The 27,667-nt window shown below is 43.3% G+C and overlaps 1 protein-coding gene across 3 annotated transcripts in view; it reads right to left on the bottom strand.

The window, feature by feature from the left end:
- Positions 1-27,126, bottom strand: part of si:dkey-191g9.5 (rap1 GTPase-GDP dissociation stimulator 1) — a 57,539-nt gene extending 30,413 nt beyond the window's left edge. For 2 of the 3 annotated variants that reach the window (XM_039768022.1, XM_039768032.1), the window contains exons 1-3: positions 27,038-27,126; positions 26,569-26,676; positions 16,130-16,252 (exon numbers count right to left, since the gene is read on the bottom strand). In XM_039768022.1, coding sequence (XP_039623956.1) covers positions 16,130-16,252; positions 26,569-26,676; positions 27,038-27,041 — 235 coding nt within the window. In that variant the 5' untranslated portion in view covers positions 27,042-27,126. Of the gene's footprint in view, positions 1-16,129; positions 16,278-26,568; positions 26,677-27,037 lie in introns of those variants that run through there. The other variant, XM_039768026.1, reaches the window with a different exon arrangement.
- Positions 27,127-27,667: the final 541 nt, after the last annotated feature.

The raw sequence follows: 27,667 nt of genomic DNA on the forward strand, positions 1-27,667 counted from the left end.
TGATCACTTCCATGAATCAAACCTGTTCAAAAAACGCATTACACAATTGACAAGGTAGGAAAAGAATATGCTCTGAGCTGAGCTCCACAGCTAACGTGGTCTTGCGGAAGCAACTTCGTCACGCTGCCACCAAATACTCACAGAAAAATCCACAAGTTAATACACACGGTGTCTCTAGAGTTTCTCCACACTCAATGTATTCCTTGCATCCCCTTTATACCCTCTGATCTCCCATTTCAATTCAGATGACTCCAATTTCCAGTAAGGCTCTGCTTCGTGATGAGAAGTAATAAGTCTCAGGGACAGATCCTACAAAAGGTTGGCATTGATTTCAGGCAAGATTGTTTTTCTCCTGGACAACTATAAGTTGCATTCTCAAGATTGAGCTTGCAGCTTTCTATATTACAACCAGAGTGCTGAACTGACAACGTGATATATAAAGAGAACTATAATAATCGTAATAAACGAACAATAAAATGTTGGAGAACCCGTGGATTAAATATAAAGGCGGCTTCCTTGGCAAAGTAAGGAAAAAGGATGGCTTTATATGTCGTTCGTTTATAAAACAGCGGAGAAGTTGTGTAAAGGCTGCATCACAAAAAACCAGCGGAGCGCCTTATATGAGCAGGCAGTCAGCTAAAGAAGGGAATCAAAAAATATCTATAATCGTAATAAATGAACAAAAAATAGCGTACAAGCTGCAGATTAAATAAAGGAAATGGGTACCTGAACAGTAAAGTAAGTCTCGAATAGCTACACAATAACTATAACAATCGTCATAAACGAACAATAAAACAGTACAGAACCGCAAAGCAAGGAGAAACAATGGCATTATATGGCATTCGTTTATAAAGCAGCGGAGAAGCTGTGTGAAGGCAGCTACACAAAAAAACAGCAGAGCGCCACACTCTGAATGTATTCCTGGCATCACCGTTATACCCTCTGATCTCCCATTTCAATTCTAATGCCTCAAATTTCCAGTAAGGCTCTGCTTCGTGATGACAATTAATAAGTCTCAGGGACACACCCTACAAAAGGTTGCCATTGATTTGAGGCAACATTGCTTTTCTCCTGGACAAAACTATATGTTGCATTCTCAAAAGCAATCTCAGTGCATAGCTTGGTCATATTACAACCGGAGTGCTGAACTGACAACGTGGTATACAAAGAGATCCTTAACAGATAGTTATTGGTATATTTTCCCTCAGTTTAAAAAGGTTTTCTTTTCTTCTTAATAAAAATTTAAAAGTTCTTTGTTGCTGCGAAGCACGGGGATTTTACTATATACAGTATATATATATACATTGTGAACGGTACCCGGGCACAGACAGGCGGACATGTTGTTTCGACACCACCACACGTTTATTTACACACTATTTACAATTATTTGGTCACCAAGACCCCAGTCAATGGTCACAAAGACCTAATCACGTGCACAAAACCCCCAAATACCCAATGTCCTGGCCACAATGCCTTTCTTCGGGCCGCTCCACTCTTCACAGCTTCGTCCTACCTCCACCCACTCCAGCCCTGAATGACGGAGACGGCCCCTTTTATGGGGGACCCGGATGAGCCCCAGGTGTTCCCGGCAATCTTCTGGCCACGCCCCAGCGTGGCGGAAGTGTCGGTTGTCCTCCCGCTGCCCCGGCACCGCCCAGTCTTCCCCAGCACTTCCTGGTGTGGCAGGAGTGCTGGGAAACAAATCCCAAGGCATTGGGCGCCTCCTGGCGGTGGCCACGGGCCCCTACAGGGAAGAGCTTCCAAGCCCTTGACCCGTGGCTCCCAAAACAACCCGGAAGGCGCACCCCACGTGATCCAGGCCGGGCTCTGACCCTCTTCCGGCCCTCCTGGCGCCCCGCCGGGTCATAGCCCCTGGCATCCCTGACAGTGCCCCACAGCCAGCGAAGACCACTGTGGGTAAGAGCGACCCGCCCCGCGAGGGCAGCAGAGCTCCGAAACGGGTCCCACTCGAGGATAGCCGGGGTCCGGCCCCGCACTCCCAGCAGGGACAGGGGCGGAGACACAATCCCGACACCAACCCATGGTGCATCCCTGTGCCTCGCACAGGTTGTGCTCCCCTTTACCGCACCCCGGGCCTCCTCGGTAGGCACCCCCTCCGGGACCTCCACGCCTTTGTTCTGAGCCACTGTTCCCCGCTGGCTCCTCCAGCTGCGAGCGCACCTGCGCACCGACAGAGAGATCCTTCTGCAGACGGCCCGACATCAGAGGGCTGTTCCGCCCGAAGGGTTCCTTCAACTCGCCGGGTCCGCCCCTACAAAGAGAACACAGGGGCAGAACCGCTGCCAAAGCACCCAGCTCGTGCCACGCACGGGCAGCGTTCCCTCCAACCGCACCCCGCACTTGCCTGATCGGCACCCTCTCCGCGCTTCCGTGTCCTCTCGACGATGGAGTCGCCGGCACCGCCCGCTCTCTCCGCCGCCTCAGGGATTCCCTCTGCTCTCCCAGAGGGCAGCCAGCCACACGCTGCACCCAGCAACGCTGCTCACCTTATCGGAGGAATCGCACCCAGCCCTTTATTCCTCCCTTCACTCTGGGACGCCTGACGGTTTGAGACTCCTTATGGAATAAAAGGCGCCTCTGTCCCGTCTGCGTCCCTATAGTGCGGCGCAAGACCGCAGCCAACTCGGGGCGGAGGGCGCTAGGACCCGGGGCACTTAGCAGCCCGTGTCCCTTCAGCGTCCTCACGGACTCCCCTCGCCAAGATGCAGTCCGCGGCGCCGCACTCCTGTCGGAGGGCTGCTTACTCGAACTGATCATTGTCTTCACAGCCTTTTTCAGCAGCCCTCCCATATGCTTTACGGAGTCGGCTGTACTCACCGCCTCCGCTGTACCTCTCCGCTGGAGATTCCAGCGCCGCGCGCCCCGCTGTCGATAGTAACGTTTCAGCGCCCAGCGCCTTCTTCTCCAGTACCAGCACCTCAGCCCGGAGGGCACATAGCACCTGTAACACACGCTGCCCGGCGGGCTGAAGGGACGCCCAGCTCCGCCAAAGCAGCCGCAAAGACAGGAAGTTAACCGACGCTGAGCCTACCTGACTGTCGGCCTCCGACGCCGCCACTTCCTGTGGGCCTTCTCCTCCGCCCAATCGGGTCTCCCCTGCCCGTGATGGACATTCCTGGTCCCGCCTCTCTACAGTCATCGGCGGGCACACAAGACACACCGCCCAATCGCGTGCCTGTCAGGGGAGGGACTTCCGTCCGCGCCATCTTGGCTCCCTTTCTGCGGCGGCGACGTGCTTGCCGGCAGCCTTGCTGTTGCCAGCACCTCGAGCTGCAGCGTCTCCTCCTTCGCAGCCCTCGCTGCTGCCGCTGTGCTGCCGGAGCCCCGCAAACCAGCATGCGCCCGCCACTGACGCGGATCCTGGAGGTCCCTGCCTGGAAAATAAAACACACGCCCGGCCCCCAAGGGCCGGCTGCCGATAGGCAGGGAACTCACCTCCCAGGTCCCGCCATACCGAGGAAACGCCCTCGGCGTGGCCTCTCTGGACGCCATGCCGCCCCGGCGCCCAGCAACGGCGCGCTGCCGGAGACCGCTGCACTCTTCCAATGCACGCCGCCCACCCGCTTCAGGGAATAACGGCCTCCTGCGGATCCCTGGCGGTCCGTGGGGTTCCTTTACCCGCTGGGCTGTGTGCACGCAGCACCCGCGTACGTGGGTGGGGTCCCTGCTGCACCGGGCCGCCCACAACAATATTTTTGTACAGGTCTCCGCCTTTGTAACAGGCGGAGCATCCTGCCGACTACGCCAGATGTGAACGGTACCCGGGCACAGACAGGCGGACATGTTGTTTTGACACCACCACACGTTTATTTACACACTATTTACAATTATTTGGTCACCAAGACCCCAGTCAATGGTCACAAAGACCTAATCACGCACAAACCCCAAATACCCAATGTCCTGGCCACAATGCCTTTCTTCGGGCCGCTCCACTCTTCACAGCTTCGTCCTACCTCCACCCGACTCCAGCCCTGAATGACGGGAGACGGCCCCTTTTATGGGGGACCCGGATGAGCCCCAGGTGTTCCCGGCAATCTTCTGGCCACGCCCCAGCGTGGCGGAAGTGTCGGTTGTCCTCCCGGCTGCTCCCCGGGCACCGCCCCAAGTCTTCCCCCAGCACTTCCTGGTGTGGCAGGAGTGCTGGGGAAACAAATCCCAAGGCATTGGGCGCCTCCTGGCGGTGGCCACGGGCCCCTACAGGGAAGAGCTTCCAAGCCCTTGACCCGTGGCTCCCAAAACAACCCGAAGGCGCACCCCACGTGATCCAGGCCGGGCTCTGACCCTCTTCCGGTCCCTCCTGGCGTCCCGGCCGGGTCATAGCCCCTGGCATCCCTGACAACATATAGATAAATATGTATGTATGTATGTATGTGTATATATATATATATATGTGTCTGTGTGTATATACAGTATATATATATGTGTGTGTATGTATGTATGTGTATATATATATATGTATGTGTATGTGTATATATATATGTATATTTATCTGTATGTATGTATGTATATATGTATATGTGTGTGTATGTATGTATGTATATGTATGTTTATATATATGTTGAAATGTGTTGTCGCAGTAGGGGGTACTAGCACTCCCTTGAACTCTCAGGTACCACGCAAAACACCTGGTAAAATTGCCACAATAATTATATTTATTATAATAATGTGCACCAAGCACCCTCCACTCCACTATATTCATAAATCACAATAATCAATAATAAACCAATAATGATCACAAATCCTCCACTCCCAGATGCGTTGCCCTCCTACCACCCAGCTCAGCTCGTTGTCTGAGAGTTCCCAGAGTCCTTTTATTCCTCCTGACCCAGAAGTGTTTCTGCTCAACAGTTCCACAAGTCCTTATTCCTTCCGGGTCAGGGTAAACAGTACTTTTCTTCACCCCGGAAGCCCTTCGCTCTTCCTGTGATGAACTTCCGGGTCATGGTGCACAAATGAGTCCATTGACTTCCCGACAGCAACTCCCAGTGGCCCCCAAGGTATCCAGCAGGGCTGTGTATAAAAACTACATAGTCCATGAGGCCCTGCTGGAATTTGGGGCCCGTATATGCTCTCGGGAGAGCTCCTCCTGGCGGCCTGAGGGTGAGGGCCGGAGTAAAATGCTGGCAACCCACCACAGTGTATATATATGTATATATATGTAGATGTGCATATGTATATATATATAGATATGTGTATGTGTAGATAAGTGTATATGTATATATGTATATGTATATATATTTATATGTGTGTGTGTGTGTATATATATATATATATATATATGACAGCAACCCTCATAACAGTGACAAAACAATTACATTGACAATCATGTTACGTTATTTTTAAAATGTTTCCTTTTCTTTTCATAACTTCTTTAACACACTACTCTCTCTGCTAAGCTGGCATTTTGCTAGTATGTATATATATATATATATATATATAGTTATACTGTACATGTGTGCAGAAAGGTACGCATTTGCTTCCATACTACTTCTGATACCTCTGACTAACCCTCATTGCTAAAACCGAGACCCATACAATACAAAAAGTATACAACACAAAGTGTTACCTGATAGGTGACCACCAAAATAATCAGATGGCGATCAAATCTATGGAAGTAATACTCTGATCTACATCCTGTCAAATGAGTGAACCAGCCACTGTGGCTCAACATCTGAGGCTCTGTCTCAGGCACTAACGTCTGAGGTTCGATCACTGTAAAGGGAAGCAAAGGTGTGTACACTTGATGAGCCCCAATTAGGGCAAAACGCGTGTTGTGTGCTCTTTGTATTATTTGACAAGTACTCCATAACATGCTGTGATCTGCTTCTCACAACTGAGAGGGAGTGGTGCATTTTTGCCAGCTGGCTGACCAACCACAAGGTTTACCTGTTGGTGACCACGCAAATATTTAGAGTGTGATCAGAACTATTGAAGTAACACTCCGATCTGCACCGTGTCAAGTAAGCGAACCAGCTGCTGTGGCTCAATGCTGATATCCAAGGTTTGAACCCCACAAGGAGAAGCAAAGGTGCATACACCTGATGAGCTCATGTTGTGTACTCTTTGTATTATTTGACAGGCACTGTATGTCATATATTTGTAAATATATTGTAATAAACAACATGGGTCAGTTAGCATCTTGGCTGGGATGGGAGGTTCTTTACCTGGCTGGCAGTTCTTTTAAATATAAGGATGTGGTTGGATGGATATATCAACCAGGTTGGTAAGTTGTGCCTTTCCCGGTCGGGAGGCCATTGCAATGGATGGACATGAGAAGACTGCTTCTTAGGGCCATGTGCTTACCCAGTACACTGGGTAGTGACATCCCACTGAAGTGCATCCCATTTGGAGACCTGCAGGGCTCCATGGAAGTTGTAATTTTGATAGGCAGCCCTATTGGGGTCCTCAGGCGACACTAGGGGGAGCTGCTGGAGGAAGGTTCTCCTGTCACAGGGATGTTCTGTTCCACCTAATAGCACCAGAAGGACTCCCAGTTCTGGTATAATGTAAGCTGATTGCTTCCCCTGGGGGAGTCAGGGTCGGAATAGTAGTTGAGCGAAGCTCACTCAAGATTAGAGGAGAAGGGAGTTGTAGAGAGTTCATAAGGTATCTGTAGCAATAAATCTATTCATTAGTATCTGGAACCGTGTCTGTGCTTTTTTGTCTGAGGTTTGGGTTGCTGCAATACCCTCTAGTGGTTCACAATATATATCTAGGTAACCATAACTACGCATCACTACGGTCTGTGTAAGGCATTTAGTGAGTTTTGTTCCAAGTTGACTGATGATATTCCACTGGATGGTGTGTTTGAGTATGGCTTGTGATGGACTGCTCTCCAGGATTGTTTTAAATCGCAGTCCAGTGGAATTCATTTGTTGCCTCCTTGTCTATTTAGGTTGGGTCTTGGTTTTCCCCGTCCTCCCCTTGAAATCCCAAAGATTTAGAGCTGAGATTGACTGGTGACTCCAAATGAAAGTACCCAGCAGTGGACTGCTGTCCTGTACATGGCTGCTGTCGGCCTTGTGTCTGATGTTATACTGTATATAGCAACCTGGGAAGCTTTATTATATTAAGACACAAATGAAGAAATGGAAATATTCATATTTTTTAAAATATAAAGCATTATTTTGTTTTAAATAGAATAATGGGCAGAAAACATTTTTTAAGGCACATGTAACTAGTAAAAGTTAACATAGACTCCAGCTCCCAACTTGAATTGGATTACGCAGGTTTGGTAGTGTTAGGTTATGTTATGCTGTTTTTGATGTATATGGAATGAATAAGCAACAACAGGGCATAGCCTTTTGAGTAGAGACCAGTCATTGTCCTTTGCCCAAAGTGAATATAAACAGCAATAATTGTTTTATAAATCAAGCCTTTTGTGATGGTGGACTGGAATCATTAGAATCTTTCTTCAAGCCAAATGTACACATCTTTGGGACAAGAGATGAAACCAGAGAGTACCTGCAAGTGCCAGGAGTGTGCAGACTCCACCTAAATAATGAGTCATTTGTGATTCGAACCCAGGTCTTCAGCGATGTAAAGCAGCAGTCATGTACATTGTCTGATTCCAAACCATTGATATGCGATAAAAACAAAACAATTCTGTTAATTTCAATTGTTATTTGTGAGTGGCTGCCTAAATAGTCTGCCTGTCTTTATTAAAGACCTTTAATTCCTAAGAAAGAAACCAAGCAAGAATACCAGGCCAACATTGCAAAGTTGATGCGGAACTCAGAATGATGGCATAATTACAATAAAGATGAAGGGAAAAATTAATTTCCACAGATAAGGGTTGTTGTGATGGCAAGAAATGATGGTTTTGAGGGGGCAGCACAGGAATCTGGGAGAGCTGTCTACTTTTTGTTTATCTTCAGATGCTTCTGTTCCCTTCCAATTTCCCCCTAATGCCATAACAACACATTAACAACTGACTGCTTAAAATGTCTGCATTTCAGTTCCGCCTTGCGCTGTATTTTAGTGTGCATACAATGCACAGGGCAACTATGGAGCAGACTGTAATGTAAATTCAGTTTTGCTAATGGAGTAACATTTACAAAAATCTCAGAATAATTTATAGATTAATCCTGGCAAATGTAAATCCACTATGCTGCTTTACTGTGTTATTTTCTAACTCTTTCTCCTCCCATTACAGTGTTTCATTTTTTTCACCCTTCCTCTTTTCCCATGGATGCTCTGGTCGTACTACAGCATTGCAGTTGGGTGCTCTGATGGGACAGATTGCAGTGCTCATATTATTCTTTTAGACCTTACTAACTTCCTTAGATTTGCACCATCTAAAATCATTACGATCTGATCAAATGTCCAAGCTCTGTTTCCTGAATTTTACTAGGAATGCACATCGGTTGTCCTAAAGTTTTACTTCCAAACCCTAACTGTAAACACTGTAATGGTCAGCAGGACTTTAAGGGGAAGTGCAGTGGATGGATCATCTTAGACAAGATGCCCAGGCGGACTTTGTCAACATAATTGAAAAAAGACTGGCGACCTTAAGATTCAGTAAGTTAGTCCCCTCAAACCACTAGTGGACAGCTGCTATACTGTTCCCAAGTAATCACAGAATGGATGCTGGGAAATCTAAATGTTGTACTCTTTACACAGGGTATCAGAACATAGATGTACACAGATAGATTCCAGAATGGTTACTTTTCCTAGTCCTATTTCATCCACCATATTGGAAAGGTCAGGATTTGCATGTAAACACATACCAGTGTAGTGAGACATAGTGAGTTCACTTGCTAAAACCAGTTGTAACTTTCTTATTTCTCAACCAATCTTCACAAAGTTTATACTGTTACATTTGATTGACAGGTCTGCATGTTGACTACCAGTTTTCTAACTTAGGTGGTGCATTACTTGTAAAATATTTTGCAATGCCAACCGAGTGGACCTGCAGGAGTCACAATTTGCTGAAGAGTCTTTGGACTATTAGAAGATGATAGAGCTACCTGGAGAAGCCGGCCACAGGAGGAATTCATGCCAAGTGTGGAGATATGTGGATAGTGTGAGAGAATAATTTTGAGGTAACATACTGTAGCATTCACAATAAAGAAATAGCATAAAGGGTTCATAAATGTCAGAAACCTGTTCAGGCATATCAGAAAACCAGAAAAAAGATCAAGTGAACAAAACCGTAATACACAAAATGTACTGAAGGATGACCAAGAGATCAGATGTCCTGTATTCAACAAGATTGGACTGTTGTTATGTACACAAATATTTCAAGGGTGGTGGCGCAACCCAAAGAGTATAAGGATAATAAGAATATAATAAAGTAGACTTTTATTTCATACAGATCATTTGGATGTAAACCAATGAACCAGTAAATATATGCATTGATTGACACTGTTATGCCAATTCAGTTGCTTATAAAACATACCTACACCCGTAAAATTTGACCCTTCTGATCATTCTATAACAGACAACTGTACAGGATGCTCCCTCTTTAGCATGGCGCCACAAGGGTAAATAAATGACGCAGATTGACAAACTTTATCCTGCTTGATTATTCACTCAAAAGGGTTTACCAGACTTTTCCTAGTAGATTATAAGTTTCTTTCTTTAATTAATATGTTTTATTTCTGCCACCTAGATAGCACTTACCAGCAGGTACTTTGGAGACACTTCCCTACTGTTAAAATCCATTGGTTTGCGGGTGTAGACCCCAGCAGGTTTAAAGAAGAATCCTGGCTTGGATTGGCTAAAGGACATGAAGAAAGTGAATGGTTTGAGGTGGTGCCAATGGTATAAATGTGCAGGTGAGAGAGCACAGAGCCATATGGAAGAAGCTGTGGAAGACAGCAGCATTGTTTGAGAATAATTGAGGAAGGAGATATTAGTTTCGCTTGTGGAATACTAAACCTTTAAAGATCCATCAACTGCCAGCCTGGTTGAAATGCTGAATCCATTACTCATATTCTTATATTATTTCGCTTGTGTCCGTCCGTACTCGATGTAAACAATGGTTGCCACAACTATTATATCCCTCCACAACAATAGCGAGGAATCCATGTTCCTGGCAGAGTTTTGGTCTTACACTTATGTTCAAGTCTTCAATTCTTCAATGTGACCATTTATCGACTGTAGTATTTGACTGTTTATTTGGTACATACTTTGTTACTGACTGAAACTGCATTATGACACTACCATTTTATACCTTCTTTGTCCTTCACTTCAATGTAAGCCTCCTGATAAAATGAAAAGGCACATACAGTCTAGCTGCGATAAACAGAAACTGTCTCGCCGGCCTATATACTCACATCAACACACAGAAACAGAAACATCTACATCACGTCAGACCAACCAGCACAGGCAAGATGCTTTAGAATAACAAAAACAATGTATGACAAACCATACAGCAACATTATCCGAAGATCAGTGGCAGCAAGTCTTTCACCTAGACAGTGAACGAAAAACTAATTACAAACACAACCTTTCTGAAGAGCAGCAGCAAACTGCCAGACAGCAAGAAACATTACAATGGAAAAACTGCAGGGATTCCATAAGACTGACAGCTCAAAACAACATATTCCCTTTATATTATGGCTTTGGCAGTTCCCAGTTTGTTGAGCATATTGTATGACTATCACCAAGTCACAATGACAAATGTTTAATAACGTCTAAGTTTAATTGCCAGGACCTGTTTTTACCCATGGCCAGTTGTACACTACATTTTCCAGAGTTACATCGAAACCCACGTTAAACGTAGAGGTACTTGCGGGATACACACAGGGGAATATTTTTGCTGACAATAACATTTAATCAACAAATTCTGACATCTTCTGACAATTATTATACATAGATGTTGGTATACTACATTACCTGACAGCCATACTTCACACATACTGACTTACATGTGCCCTGCGTTTCCCTTCTTATCCAATATGTTCAGCTAAACTTTTTATTTTTAAGTATTCATGCTGTTGTAAGTGACTATCTCATATTAATTATGTGACTATTCTAATATTGAGTCCTCTCACAAGTCACTACTTATTAAAGTAATTTCCTTTCTTACTGTAATGTGTGATGTTCTTCTCTCCCTCGTCATCGTTTCATTAACGCCTTTATTCTTGAGAAACTTTCGCAAGCACGATTTGCTAGCAGGTCATTAAAAGTTCATTATTAAGAACTGTTGGAAGAAGTGATGATACCAGTCACAATAACTAAATCATAAGTATCTAATATGATCCTTTTTATCAATAGAGGCAATAATATGACAACTCAACAAATTCCACAGAAAACTGTCAAGTAATTCAGTCATAATAAGTGTATTTTCTATATCCATTAAAAACATACATAAATGGTAAAATATAAAAATGCTTATTACACCTAAACATTCAATGTTGGGGGAAAACTGTGCAAAACACAGAGATATGCAAATAACTCTAATGTCTGTTCTGAGATTCTTCTGATAAGGAAGTTTCAAGTTAAAATAGTTCATGGTGCTGGAGAGTGATGACTTGTTGTATGTTGATTAGCACAAGCCAGAAAGATTTGCACAATGCTCTGTACATGTGACAACAGTGACTTTATGTGAAAAGAGGTCTGTGGCAAAGATCAGTTTCTAAATAATTGGGAGTCTCTGAGCATGCAGACTCTCTAGCTGGTGTAGGTGCACTGGTGAGCATTCATGTGCCTCCCTGAGGTTGATTAGGTTGCTTGGCTGATCGCACATTCACATGTCAAGTGCGTCATTCACACCTCAGAGCAGGTGGAGGGCAGTACCTGCACCCAAAAGGGGTTGTAAAGGGAGACTATAAAAAGGACAAGAAGGAAAGGAGGTTAAAGAAAGAAACAGACATGGCTGAGGAGGAGCCTGTATGAGTGGAATGGAAGCAGGTGGATGGGAAGATGGCCCCGATAGCAGAGAGGGGCGTCCCAACACTCCATGTGGGCTTCCACCTTTGAAGTGGCGGTGGGTAAGAGGTAGAGTAAGACTCAGCATGGCACCCCACTGAATGCGGAGGGACTGGCAATGGGAACACAAGCCATGTTTCGGTTGACTGTGTCTGTTGTTGGACGTCTCCTCTTGCTGCAGAGATGTCATCAGGAGTAAGCAGAGGGGATGTCAGTTTTCAGTAAGGAGGCATTGTGGCTCGGGATTGTGTTTAAGGGACAGATTTTGGTTGGGACATTTTAACTGCCACCTTTTTAGCACCTGGTTTTTTAATGGATTATTTTTTTGTTGGAGCACTGCACTTTGAACACTAAGCACCAACTCCTTGCTGACTGTGTGTTTCTTCATTTGCCTGGCTCATCCTCAGGTACGTTATCAACAGTTCTAGATTCTAATGGCCCCCTTAAAGCAGCCTTGGAGCATGGAGCTGACCCAGACCACCACAACCTATGAACCTATAAATATTAAAATGTCATATAAGACATAGTCATAAATTCAGTTTTATTGTATTTCAAACCCAAGCATTCAGCATAGCAGTTGAGCTGTGCCCTCAACTGGATTTCTAGCTGGTGATGTTTCATTTTGATAAAACATTATAGTGTGTGTGAGTGCCATGGAGGACAGACAGGTATCACATTTGGATAATGGCATGACCTCAAGATAAAATGGAAGGTGCCAGGGAATAGACAAGCAGAAGAAGGAGGCCAGGAACAGCTCCATCTCCCATATGTTAGGCAGCAGTGGTCTGCTGGAGGCATCCCAGCTTGGAACACCCGCAGGGGCTCATGGGAACTGGAGTCCAGAAGTGCAGTCCTGTCAGGGTCCCAGGACTGGGGTGCTAAAAGGAGGCTCTGTCAGAGAAGGACTACCCAGGTTCCCAACAACTTAGAATTAGTCACCACAAGTCATGCTGAGTCAACAGACGTTGTTCTTTGTTCAGTATAAATGGAGCCCGCCACCTTAACTCTGGGAGTCAGAGTCTTCAGGAAGCGGGCAACACGCAAATGGAGGTGGAAGAAGAGGACAGAGGTTCATTGTTTGTATAATTATTGGCTGTATTGTATGGAATTTGACATTTAGTGGATTAAAAATCCTTAATCTGAATCCATGGCTGTGTTGGATATTATTGGGTTTGGAGCTTGGTGGCACCATCTACTGGTTACATGTGTTATAAAAATAGTTTTTGTCACTAATTAATATCACTTTTATACATCCAAAATAAAATCAGTGATGTTTATATAATTCATGTTATTAATAGTCTGAGATGTATTTTCTGAAGATGTGCTGGAACTAGGCAGCTCCTTTTGTAATGTTCAAATCAGCAGCCATAAAACATGTTGTTCACACAACAAACAATAAATCATTAATAAATATTTTATCAAGAATGCATTTACATAAATCAAAATACAGTGGAACCTTGTTTCACGAACGTCTCGGAACACGTACAAATCGGTTTACGACCAAAAAGTTAGTAAACTTTTGCATCTGTTCATGACCACATACTCGGTATACGAACAAGCCAGTTTCCCTTTCGATTTGTGCGCGCCAATGATTTCAGTCTCTCCCTGTGCATTCCCTGTGCAACGAGAGAGAGAGACACACACACAGATGCGCGCGCGAGAGAGACACGCACACACAGACATGCGCACGCGAGACACACACACAGACATGTGTACGCGAGACACACACACACAGATGCGCGCGAGAGAGACACACACACAGATGTGCGCGCGCGCGAGAGAGAAACACACGGCTGGATGCATAAGGCTTGTTTTTAAAGAGACAGATCCGAGCATTGTTTTAACCTTGTTGCATTTAATGAAGACTTTTTTCTATTGGATTTTAACCTCCACTTCACTTCTGTTTACAGCGATCGGTTCGTAGCGTGCATTGTTACTTTTCTTGGTGGTTTAATAAATTACGGATTTTTCAAATGTTCATTTTTTTCCCTGTGCTTAAAACTCATTAAAAAAAAGTGTTTTTAGCGCAAACTCTTGCAGTGTTAGTTTTCTCTGTTGTTCAAGGTTTTCTTAGTGTTATTCAGTGTTTTTACATTTAGTTTACTATTACTCTGTGCATTCTATGGTATAATTAACTTTATTTGTGCCTTAAAAACTTTAAAAAAATATAATTACATACAGTTTGTATGGTCTGGAACGGATTAATTGTATTTACATACAATCCTATGGGGGGAAATTACTTTGGTTCACGACCAAATCAGTTTCACCCAGAGTTTTGGAACGAATTATTGTCGTGAACTGAGGTTCCACTGTATTGCTGTTTATACCTTTTTTTCAGTCTGACAGATTAAGTTAAGGCCCAGTTAAGGTCACATTTCACAATTTTTCTAGCAACTTTCAATCACAGACATCTTAACCTTAGCACAATGGAGGCAGTCACAGCGCACTTCTGCGAATTTAAGTCATATAGCCCGACATTCCTAGTGACTCAGTCTGACCAGTCTGCAACCGGAGCCGTCTTAACAGCATTATTGGCCCCCGGGCAAAGCACTGCACTGGGGCCCCTACCTAAACAACCACTCAGCAAGTCACAACATACATAGATTAGAATGGGGCACCTATGCTTGTGGGGTCCCTGGGCAACTGCCCAGCATGCCCATGCATTAAGACAGCCTTGTCTGCAACCAGCCCTGTTTGGTCTAAAGCTGTGGAGGTAGACTCTGCGTGTGTGAGGACTGACCACCAATGAACGCATATAAACCAGCTACGAGGATATAAGAAACACAAGAGAGGCTTATCTGTCGAACGTCTTGTGTTTTACATGCGACAACAGAATGAAAAACAAAAAAAAAAGATAGCAGTTGCGGCTGAAATTCCCATATCTGGAAAGCATTCATACAGTTATTGGGTGTCAGAAAAGCAGGGCAACCTTGAGAGATTCTGGAAATGTGAAACTGTGCTGCAGAGCAGGGCCATCTTAACATATGGGTACAATGGGCATTGGCCGGTTGCCCCAGGACCATAGGGGTGCACAATGTTTCTGATGCCTATGTATGTGTCTGTTTGCTATCAAAACAGGGGCACCAGCATATTACTTTGTCTGGGGGCCTATGATGCTGGAAAGTCATCATGGAGTCATGTAATTTGTAGATTTTTAGTAGTTTAATCTGACATTCTCAGATAGCACAATCAGCAACTACAGTCATCAGGTTTGACATGCCCTCGGAGTACAAGTAGAAAAAACAAACTTTCAATACAATTAAAACATGCATACTGTGAAAGAGCTCACAGTGAAGAAGCATGATCCATTCCTGTCTTTCTAGTTGGTTTCCCATCACCTTACGGCCATCAGCTGCTAAATGTCCATCTAGCAGCTTAGTGTGAGAGTGTATAGTGTGACAGAAAGGCACACTCACAACAAACCACAGTCACTCACAGAGTCCATTCTGCTATGGCAGAAATTCATGTCCAAAATGCCAGGAGAAGACTCGTTAATCACTGCACCATCCATAATATGTTATAACTGTCACACACGTGCGTATAGGAGGCAGCTGAAGGGCTTAGAGAATTATATTAACACATCCGCCCAGGGGGCAGCAGGGTGCACTGACTCTTTTTCTAAGTCTCCTGCAGACCTTTCCCGGGAAATCACACCAGGAGACGGTGCCTCAGCTCAGAGGACATCACTTCCTGTCCTGATCCCGAGGACGACATCACTTCCTAAAGTCTCAGTATAAAACCCCACTCCCCTCCTTTGGAGAACAGTTCCTTTGTGGGACTCTGTCTTGTATCACCACTCGCTTCTCAAACCTTTTTACTTTTGCAGCCAGGAGCATATTATACGGGGGGTTGCCCTAAACCTTTGCGATGTCTGGTGTCTCTTTCTGTCACATAACATAATGATCCCGACCTGCTTAATTCCATTCAAGGTCACAGGGAGCAGAGCGTATCTCAGCAACATAGGGTACAGTTCAAGAAATATCCCTGGACAGAGAACCAGTCCATCAGAGCGTGCACTCGTGCACACACCTACACTCAAACAACTTGAAATTGCCATTTCACCTAACTGGCACACGCTTGGGGAGGAAAATAGACAGAGACATGAAAGAAAAAAGTAAAGTATAGTATGCGAGATATGAGTGAGCAGCCTGCCATGAAAGACAAAAATGGCCAATACTAGATACTGTATTTTCATTTCTGACATATAACATTTGACTTTGAATGCTCTTACCTGCTTTTGCCAGTTCCGCAATGAACAAGGCACCCTGGGCAGAGATTGAGCTGTTCCTCTGAAGAGCCTCAGCCATGAAGGGTAGGATGCCACTTGTTATGATCAACTGAATGACGCCCTCAGCTGCAAATGACAGAATTACACATTACTGCTTCATTTTTAGACAGCATCTTGTTAAGTCTCCAAATGCATTACAGCTTATGATTTGTAGCAGGTCATGTTTTCAAAAGACTTAATAACTGATTTGTTTTCAACCGTGCGTTGTGAAGAAAATCTAATTGTGACATTTTTTAAAATTAACCATACACTTTTTGGTCCCTACTGTGATATATCCAGCCGGAATAACTCTTTCACAGATGTTGTGTTAAAAGCTCTAGGATATCACGAAATGAAATGACTCTCACATTCACACAGCCTAAAGCGTGGGAGCAGATTCGATCCCAGAATAGCAATATTCTGCTGTGATTGTGTTCTTGTGCTGCTGCCAGGACCGCCCTCTGAATGTGATGTCCTGACAAGTCCCTGAGTTGTCTTGGAGGTCCCCAGGAGGTGATTAGTTGTACCATCCAAAGACAACATTGGCAGACCAGTCACACAGATAATGATAATGGAATGTGCTAGCTTACTGAACCCACATTCTTTCATATTGAGGAGGTGGACTTCCATGGAAGAGCATCCTTCCGCAGAAGGCTGTCTGACTTGTGACACGGAAAATAGCAGTCTCTCGAGCAAGAACAGGATGTAATTAACACAATCACGTCTGCATCTGCTCCATGAGTGTTAATTATTAGACCAGCATTCAAATTGTCACTTACAGAATTAGCCAGAACCTGCCAAGATGGCATTCAAGTCAGTCAGATTTTGGATTTCATAGTGATATTGATGAACTTCAGGGGGAGTAAGCATTACAGCTTTGGATTCAACACAATCTGGACGTACATTTTTTTATTTCTTTTTGTTGAAAGCATTGTCAAGTGGTTTTGAGAAAAGTGATATAAAAAAATTAAGATGAATTTATAATATCTGGCATCGCTGCCCAATCCCCAAAGGAAAATGTTACTGTTCAAAGGTTGATCTTAGGTGGCTCAAGAGATTGTTACTCATATTTCATTATTTTCATTACAGATGTGTCTCCTAAAATTCCTCAGGAGAAATAGCTTTAGACAAAAATTAGATTCATCTGAGGTAAACGGAGTCAAGATTGAGGACTTGGTTTGAAAAGCACATTGCATTTATATGAAATCTCTTTCTAGTCTTGTTTTAATCTCTTTCAAGACTTCATATTTTCATAGACATTATCCATGGTGGCATTCAACATTTGTTTTTTCCAAGGGTGGCACGGTGGTGCAGTGGGTAGTGCTGCTGCCTCGCAGTTAGGAGACCTGGGTTCGCTTCCTGGGTCCTCCCTGTGTGGAGTGTGCCTGTTCTCCCCATGTCTGCGTGGGTTTCCTTCAGGTGCTCTGGTTTCCTCCCAAAGATGTGCATTGGTGATCCTAAATTGTGTGGGCTGGCACCCTGCCCAGGGTTTGTTTCCTGCCTTGTTCCCTGGGATTAGCTTTCTGTAGTTAGGATATAGTGGGTTGGATGATGGATGGATGTTTTTTCCAATTGGAGCACATGCAGATGAAGTGGCTTCTCTCATGGTCACACATTAGTGTCAGTAGTGAGATTAAAACTCACAGGCCCAGGGTGTGACGTCCAAAGTCTTAACCACTGTGCCACACATTTTTCTTCTAGAATGGGTAAGACCTAATTGAAGCACAACAGTATAAATTAGAGCAACTAATAGTATTATTCAGAAGGAAGGACTACAGTTTTTATAATCGTAGTAAAGTGTTTCAATACTACAAACAACAGTCCATACATTTAACTAGATATTACTTAGCACACAGTGCAAATACTTTCAGATTGTGAAAAAAAATGACAAGACACTATTTGAAAGATCTGAGCCCTTTGTGTTATCTCTGCTGAAACCAAAGAGGAGACACTTGTAAGAATGCCAAGGTATTTTTTTCCTCAGGAGAAACCCTGAGAAGCATGAGACAAAAGAACATGTCTCCATTTTCTTTGTCATCTCAATGTTGTCTAGGAAAGACTCAAAGGATATTAAGGAGGTCTCTTTTTTGATTTTTCATTCCTATGGATCAAATGGGTTATATTTCTTTTGGTTTTCCAATTGGAACACAGGCAAGACAAGTACTTTGCTCATGGTCACGCAGTGTCATAGTGGGACTTGAACCTACAACCTCAGGGTTTGAAGTCCTTAAGATCTCATTAAAGCTCCATCTCTCATTTTAGTTATTTTCCCCTACTTCTACCAAGCAATGAACTTATTTTTATTGACTTGGCATGTGTGTTGTGAACATATCTAATTGTTTCATCTTTGAGTTCTGATAACTGATACCAGGCTCTATAATAGTCCTACCCGCATGTTCATCTCCACTCATTGTGAGCAGCGTCAGTCTTCATATTGCTCTTGCTTCCCAAACTCCCTATTTATCTTTGTGCTAACAGGTGGTGTCCACCTTTACAGTGGTCTCATCTCTGTGTGTGCACTAAGCACTCTCAATATTTATCATATTCTGATGGATTATATTTTACTTTATAGCGTCCCCATGTTTGTTCTAACAATCAATATCAATCTTGATAGCGTTCTCTACCAAATGTTTTGAGACCTGCAATCCTGTTTTACAGTGACCCCAGATGAGTCTTCTGAGCAATAATGGACAACATGAGTTGGCTAACATCCCTGCTGGGATAAATGGGTCCTTACCTGACTAGGAGGTCTTTTTAATGGAAGGATGCGGGTGGACCAGGTTGGTTAGTGGTACCCTTTCTGGTCAAGTGGCCATTATAAAGAATGGACAGGGGGAGACTGCTTCCCAGGACAGTGTGCTTCCCCAGTACACTGGGTGGTGACATTTCTTCGGTGTGCATCCCGTTTGGACACCTGCAGGACTGTGTGGCAGTTGTAGTTTTGGTGGGCAGCCCTGTTAGGGCCCTCAGGTGCTGTTAGGTGGAGCTGCTGGAGGCAGACTCCCCAGTCACGGGGAAATTTGGCTTGACTCGGATGCAATGTGATAGCACCAGAAGCACTCCTGGGTTTGGTATACAGGAAGCTGTTCTGCTTGAGCTGGAGAGTCAGAGTGGGGAGAGTAGTCGGATGGAGCTCACCTGGGTGGAGTGGAGAGTCATATTAATATATTAAGGTATTTGTGGCAATAAATGTCTTTATTGGCATCTGAAACTGTGCCTGTGCAGTTGTATCTGGGGTTTGGGGTACTGCAATGTCTCCTTGTGGCTCACAAATGTCAATTTTTACAGTGTTCTTGCCTGACTTGTCTAAAGTTACTGTAGATGTCCACCTTTCTAGTATTCCCAGATGTGTGCTCTGATGAATGGTGTTCATCGTTACAGTGGTCAATGGATGATTAAAGTTAATCGTTATAGTATCATCATGTGTAATGTATAAGAGGTGATGTCCACTTTTATAGAGCTCTTGTTTGGGTATTCTCATGAGTGATGTCTGTTTGTAGTGTTCCGGTGCTGCTCAGATTCACATTCGACGTCGGTTTGACTTGCACCACTCACACACAGAAACACTAATTAACAGCAAATCTAATAAATAACTATATGATATATTGAATGACAAGGAAATACAAACAACTAATAAACAGGTAACCCTCTCCTTCCCCTACAGCAATAACAAATGCTAACACACAACAATAAACAACTAACAATGAACACTCACGACAATGTCTTAACACAGTTCCAATGTAGCAGTAACGGAAGAAGGGGTATGGAGTAAAAGATGACGATCCCGGGAACAGCTTTCCGTAAGAAATGTACTAAAAAATCCTACTGGTAGTCCTGATACCGTGAGGGGTGATGAGATTTGGGGAGCACTCCCTCTGATGACCAATCTAACACTTCTCACACAACAGGCAGGCACAAGATAGTTCATAAAGCCTTACAGGTTCACGATCCAAGGTATAAACAATATTCCACTGGGGTTATGGCAGACAAGACAAATGGGTAAACACAAACACATACAATGGGCTCCTTTGGCTGCTTAGCTGGCTCCCTTTTAAAGTTCCTGTTGGCCCTTCTTGTCCCCAGCAGCCCCTGCACCCTTTGCAGATGTCCACTCAGGGCAATACCCTCAGGACAGCTAAGAAATGGAGTCCATTAATCCCTAGTGCTGCTACATGTTTATTCCCCTTCCATCAGTGTCAGTCTTTGTAGTACTCTGACGGTAATAGGGCTGATTTAACAGCATCATAGGCAACCGTCAAAGTAGTGCACTGAGGCCCCTGTTTTGATAGCAAAACAGAAATATTCATAGGCATCAGAAACATTGTGAGCTCCTTTGGTCCTGGGGCCCCCGGCCAGTGCCCATTGTGCCCATATGTTAAGACGGCCTTGTGTTCACCTTTAACAAGCTCTCAATTGTGTGTTCTGATGAGTTGTGTTCACCTTCACAGTGGGCCCATTTCTATATTTGGAGGATCAGTCTCAGTCTACAGAGCTCTCAAATGAGTGTTCTGACTGACATCCACTTTCAAAGTGATACCAATTGAGTGTTCTGATTTGTAGTTTTCAGTCTTAAAATTACACTGGTAAGAGATGTGTACATTTATAGCACTCTCAATTGTATGCTTTGATGCCTAATGTTCATCTGCACAGTGGGCCTAAAATGTGAATTGTGAAAATCAATGCCAGTCTTAATAGTGCTAGATAGATACTTTTTTTAATCCCAAGGGGAAATTCACATAATCCAGCAGCAATATACTGATACAAAAAACAATATTAAATTAAATAATAATAATTTAATAATAAAAATGCATGTAAAACAAGACAATAACTTTGAATAATGTTAACATTTACTCCCCGGGGTGGAATTGAAGAGTTGCACAGTGTGGTGGAGGAACGATCTTCTCAGTCTGTCAGTGGAGCAAGACAGTGACAAAAGTCTTTCACTGAAGCTACTCCTCTGCCTGGAGATGATACTGTTAAGTCGATGCAATGGATTCTTCATGATTGACAGGAGTTTGCTTAATGCCCGTTGCTCTGCCACAGATGTTAAACTGTCCAACTTTACTCCTACAATAGAGCCTGTCTTCTTAACAAGTTTGTCCAGGCGTGAGGCATCCTTCTTCTTTATGCTGCCTCCCCAGCACACCACCGCATGGAAGAGAGCACTCACCACAACTGTCTGGTAGAACATCTGCAGCATCTTACTGCAGATGTTGAAGGATGCCAACCTTCTAAGAAAGTATAGTCGGCTCTGACCTTTCTAACACAGAGCATCAGTATTGGCAGCCCAGTCCAATTTGTCATCCAGCTGCACTCCCAGGTATTTATAGGTTTGTACCCTCTATTTCTGCTATTATCTCTAATGTGCAATGGGTGATGTTCACCTTTGTAGAGCTCTCACCTAGGAGTTTAAATATCAACATCTGCCTTCACAGTACTGCCAGAGCTGTTTAAAAGCAGGTTTAAAGCAGGACAAGGTGATGAAGAAAGAATGGTACTCAAACAACATGCAGTGGTTAAAAGCTAGTAAGTCAAACATACCTAAAATGTCAAAGACTAAAACAAATGGCAAAATAAAAACTTTAAAAATAATATATGCAAAGCTCTAACTGTGTACACAAGATTTGTAGTCACAAATACAAAATTGTGGGTGCCGCAGAAAATTTGTCACCGTCTTAATGTTGTGATCTGTGTTTTGTATCAATTTTTTGTTGATTTTCTTGAAAATATATGAAGAAATTATACATCAATCTGGAAAAGTTTATGGTCAGTGATTCCAAAAATATTATTAGTGTTATGACTGAGAGTCCAAAAGCACAATAGAGATCCAAGAACACTTCCAATAATGCTCACTTGAAAAGAGAAATCCCGCCAAAAACCCAGGCTAAATTTGAAAAGGGTCACACAGAATCTTTATAAAATGAAAAACTCTCTGTTTGAAGCTCCAAAAAGCACAAAAGGCATAAAGGAGTTACCAGTAAAAGGAAATCCAAGGAAAACAAAGACCCATTATAGTAATCCAAGGCAAGGTCAGAAAACAGAGCATTTTGTGAGAATAAAACATTTTACTTTATAAAGAATCTACGTGGACCTTTTTTTTTATCTAGCTGGGTTTTTTGACAGGATTCTCTCTTTAGCAGGCCTTATTGGAAATGTTTTTAAATTCCTTTAGTGTTTTGCAACTCTCAGTCATAACAAAATGAATGACCCGAAACATAATAAATATAAAATCTCTTATATATATTTCTCTTCTGGTTCATCCTGCTTACTCTTCAAACCCAGTCCCGCCCATACGCAGCCGGCACGGCATTTCTCGATTCTTATTCATCCTTTTCCAAACCCTTCCCCACGCTCTCTGCGGCCTCCCATACACCCCCACGCCGCTTTTCTCGATTCCTATTCCTCCTTCGGACTACCAAACACCTATTCACAACTACGTGTTTCAAGAAGTATTTCTTTCTTCTTGATTGCTGAATTCCTTTCTCACCGTTTTCCGTTCCTATTCTTACACCGCTCTATGCTACGGCGGGCGTCGGCTAGTAATAACATATTTAATATAATATAATATAATATAATATAATATAATATAATATAATATAATATAATATAATATAATATAATATAATATAAAACTGTCTCCTTTGTTAAAAGAGCAGCAGTTTTTGATTCTGTGTTGGGATTTCGCTCACCTTGTGAGCAAAGGAGGTTTTTGGGAATCTCAGGTCATAAAAAGTAGTTTCCAGTTTGAGGATGGTTTTAAAAAATGATTACTGTTATGCTGCAACACAATCTTTAATTTATTAGAACATTAGAACAATCTGAATGGGCACAGGCCATTCAACCAAACAAAGCCCACCAGTCCTATCCACTTACTTCTTCCAAAATAACATCCAGTCTAGCTTTGAAGGTCCCTAAAATGTACTATCTATCACAGGACTTGGTAACTTATGTGGGGAATCACCAGTCTGGAGCTTCAGCATTGGGTGTTCCCATGGTGACCACATCCCAGAATTCTCCAAGTAGCATGACACATGTAAGCTCAACCATATTTAGGACAGCAGCGACATTTCTTCTATATCCAAGATTGATGGATATAAGCCTTAAAAGACTCTTTAATCTCCTGGTACTTAGGTTCTTTTCTTCTGTTATTGATTTTTGATTTTTGGTTTTGACCTGGGTTTGCTCTGTTTATCTATTCCTTAAACATATACTGTCCCACTCTGGGTCAGAATACTTGATGATGTCACATGCTACAACCTCCTAGCAATGAGAGTTTGTTGCTTGCAACAACATGGCCATGGCCAGGGAGCTCCACCCTCCCTCACTGCATCCAGGAGCCTATTCAATCTGTAACTGCTGATAATCATGTACTGAGATGAGCTCAGCAAAAGTGGAGACACAAATTCAGCAAGGGGTTGGTGCAAAATTGCCAGTGTTTTTATTAAAGCAAAACAAAAAACAGCGTCCAAAAGTGCATTGCTTTAAATCATTCCAAAAAATGAATAATCCATAAAATTAATGAAAACTAGCCAACCCGCGGCGTACCATACGCCGCATAATCAGGCCGGTTTTTTAATGATTTTTAAGCACAGGGAGAAAATTAACATTTGAAAAATCGGTAATGTAATAAATCAGCAAGAAAAGCAACATTGTAACAATGCACGGAACGAACCAACACACAATCGTCCGTGACTGAAAAGTGGCGGACCGCCATCGCGCCTTCTCCTGCCAGACGGAGGGATGGGGGTGCACGGCGCTCAGGCGCGGAGGGTGGAATGGGAGGAGAGGAGAAGGACGTCCATTCAGCTCCCTCCGTCATGCTACTCTGCTGATTTCTCGTTCAGTATGCACTGCCCGCTCATATGCCCACCTCCAACTCGTCACTTGAGTCGTTGTCATCTGTGTAGAGTCCAGATGCACCTGCGACTCACGTAGACTTTTCATTGCTCTGTGCGGTTTTGGCTGCTTTTCTATATATAATCCACCAAGACACCCGACCACGGTAGTAGCGAGGTGGGAGGGGGGTGTGTACAAAGGGTAGGGACGTAACCAGTGGAGCGTATGAGTCGCACTTAGTGGGAATTCCACGGTTTGCAGCCCGAATGGGGTTCAACGGCTTACCCACGCCTCTCTGCGCCAGGTAGACACGCGCTGAATCTCATGCATTATTATTTATTAAATGCTAAACACTTCTGGAAAGACACGGTTGTCTAAAACAGGTTGGTGTGAGAATACAACAGTAAGTGAATGAAAAGATGGAACTCTGGAGAGAGCAAAATACAACACAATAGTGAACCCGCGGCATAACAAATGCCGCATAATTATTTATTGATGGTTGAACACTTCTGGAAAGACACAGTTGTCTAAAAAGGGAGGGGTTTGAGGATACAACAGAAAGTGAATGAAAAGATGGAACTCTGGAGAGAGCAACATATAATTGTCCGTGACTGAAGAAGACGCACTTGAACCTGTGACTCACGTAGACTTTTCATTGCTCTGTGCGGTTTTGGCTGCTTTTCTATATATAATCCACCAAGACACAAGACCACGATAGTAGCACGAATTGCTGTATGTAGCGTGTAAAACAGTTCACTATGGTGCACGCCGTCGTGCGTCGTAACCAAAAACTCGGTTTTTAAAGACTGCTTACTTCATTGTGTTTTAACCCCAGTTGTAAAGGATTGTTTTAAGGATCCCATGGGATACCCCTCGCAAACCGTTTTACACGCTGCATATGACGATTCACCTCCGCAAGAAACATGCCTCTATGAACAGTCAACCTTGCTCGGAGGTGCATGTGGCCTCTATGACAGACGAATATAAATGACGCAGTTTTTTCTGTGTCGTCGCGTCCGAGTTGGTGGGCATGGCTCTGCGAGTTGTTGTCGTATCCAATGGTCTTGAAGTTGGTGGGTGTGGCTCCTTCCTGCATGCGCCATGGGCGTCTTACTTGTTGGTGGCTTAGTGAATCCACGCCCCTTCCGGTGTGCTTTCCATGGGTGTCTTGCCTTAGTGAATTATATATAGATTGTGGAGGTTAAAATATCCAAATACATTGTAAATATCTCCATAAAATGAGGTTAAAACACAAAGGCAAGCATTTCCTTTAAAAACCATGAGCCTCGGTGCTGCTTTCTAAGATTTGAAGGTACATGCTCCTTCTCCGGGGCTCTATTTCTTTGCACCCACTCCATTCTGTTCCTGCCTTTGTCTCTTTTCCCTTTAACCTCCATATGTTCCTTTTAATCGATACTTCCTTCTGTTCTGCCCTCTGCCATACAGGTTACTTTTTATCCTACTCCAAGGTGTGACTAATCCACTTGCATTTGCACATGTAAGCGCAATCAGCCAAGCACCCCAAACAACCCTGGAGTGAAACACAGTCACACAAATCCACACCCGATCGGAGTCTGCACTTCGCGGGACACGATTATTTATTTTAAAATACCACTGTGCCATAGACCTCTCATCACAGGGCATGTGAAAGATTTGCAGTAAGCACAATTATAATACACAATAGCAGCAAAGAAACACTAATAAATAAATGAAAATGAGAAAAAATACGCATAAAAAAACACTCAGCACATTCCAAAATGTCAGAATCATAAGACAGGTATCCCATGTGAGTGTGTTCAGTTGTTAATTTTCAATCTTTATAATAGCCTGGTGGAAGATGTTCATATTTATAATGCTCTCAGTTTTGTGTTTTGATGATTGATGCTCACGTTTGCACTGTTCCCAGCAGATGGCTAATGTTCCACATCATGGTGAGTGATGATCACCTGTACAGCAGTCCTGAATGTGTGTTCTGATGACAATCTATATATTGCTGTCACCTGTGTGCTCCAATGAATGATGACGATGAGCAATGACAGCCTCTCCGGTACTCTAACAGGAGGTGCCCCCCACCCTTGATGAGTGATGCCCATTTTTGCAGCAGCGCCGGAGTGTTCTGATGATCACTGTCAGTCTTGATAGTGATTTCCCTAACTGATGACACTATAGTGCTCCTAACCGTGTGTTCTGATGAGTGACTTTCATAATTAGTAGGCTCTCGTCTGCATGTGTTAATGAGCACGCTTGTTCCAATAACAGCAGTGTTCTATCTGTTTTGTTGAGCGATGCTTGTATACCCACAGTGCTCTTATTATCATAGGCTGACGAATGATGATAAATTCTATAAAGGCCAGGTAAATTATGTGAACATGCTCTGTATTCGTATACTGTGTGTTCTGACAGGTGGGCAAGACCTAAATGATGTCCTCACTTGAGTGTTGCATGGACATATCCTGTCTTATCTTTTTTGATGAGAAGTTCTCTTCTGGAGTAGACATACTCTGACTTTTAATGTTTCACCACTTGATTATGGATAATCTTTGAATATAACTCTGTAAAGTACTCACGTTTTTCTTTGACAGCTGTCAGCAGAATTTCAAACTGTTCCATTATATGCTCCTCATTATCGGTCCATTCTGTGTTCTTTATTGTTTCCAAAGCTTTACTCAGAGATTCTAAAATGAGACCCAGTGGAAAGCTATCAGCACTCTGTCATCCCCACTACCTAGAGAACTAAAAATATAAGTGCTTAAGAAACAGATGAAACAACTCCACAAGGCAGCAGGTCTCTGGGGAGGAAGACCAAAACAATCTGAAAGCAGGACTAATATTTTGGTCCATGACTGGGAATAGCTTTCCTTAACATAATAAACAGCAGTTTACAAGTAAATAAGTAGAAGTTGTAAACCTCTGCATTAATGTATTGCTGAAGTGTAGTTCTGTATTGTAGCCTCTTATCACATCACCAGCTGACCTTGCTTTTTAAAATCTCAACATTCCGAGAGATCTACAAGTATAGAGAAGTCGGACACTCACCCATCGTCACTGGGGATCTCTGCTGTGCTGTTCCTGCAGTTTGAGCAGCAAGTCAGAAAATAGCAGGGCGCTCAGTGCTGATCACAGACAAAAATTCCACTTTCCTTTTCTCTCTCTCTCTCTCTCTCTCTCTCTCTTGCCTTGTCTTCCTCCCCACCCCCTTCTTCCCTCTTATACTTAAACTCTAATTCGCTCTAATTCCTAATCTGTTGAAAGCTTCTAAGCAAAACTGCATTTCCCTCATCACTTAGATCCTCCAGGATGCAGATACATTCTATGTCCTCTGAATTATCTAGACAAGCATATTCTAATTTTTCAGAAAATTTCTAATTGGGCTTTTACACACCATTTAATAAATGACAGGCACATCTAATCCATTAAAGTGATGGACTGTCTTCATTTTATTCCACATTACATGCAAGGAGAGATATATGAAAATGAAGCCAACTACACTGAAATCCCTAATAATTAATTTTATGTTATTTCTCCTCCACAGACTCATTTTAATCCTCATGAATTTTGATTTTTTTTTTTTTTTGTACGTGTTAACCCTGAATCTAAAAAAAATTGTTTTAGTTAAACTCCAAAAGAGTTTCACTTCTACCTTTTCTTATACAAGGCAAACATACT

This window comes from Polypterus senegalus, chromosome 1, assembly GCF_016835505.1.
Source record: "Polypterus senegalus isolate Bchr_013 chromosome 1, ASM1683550v1, whole genome shotgun sequence".
Classification (NCBI taxonomy): Eukaryota; Metazoa; Chordata; class Cladistia; order Polypteriformes; family Polypteridae; genus Polypterus; species Polypterus senegalus.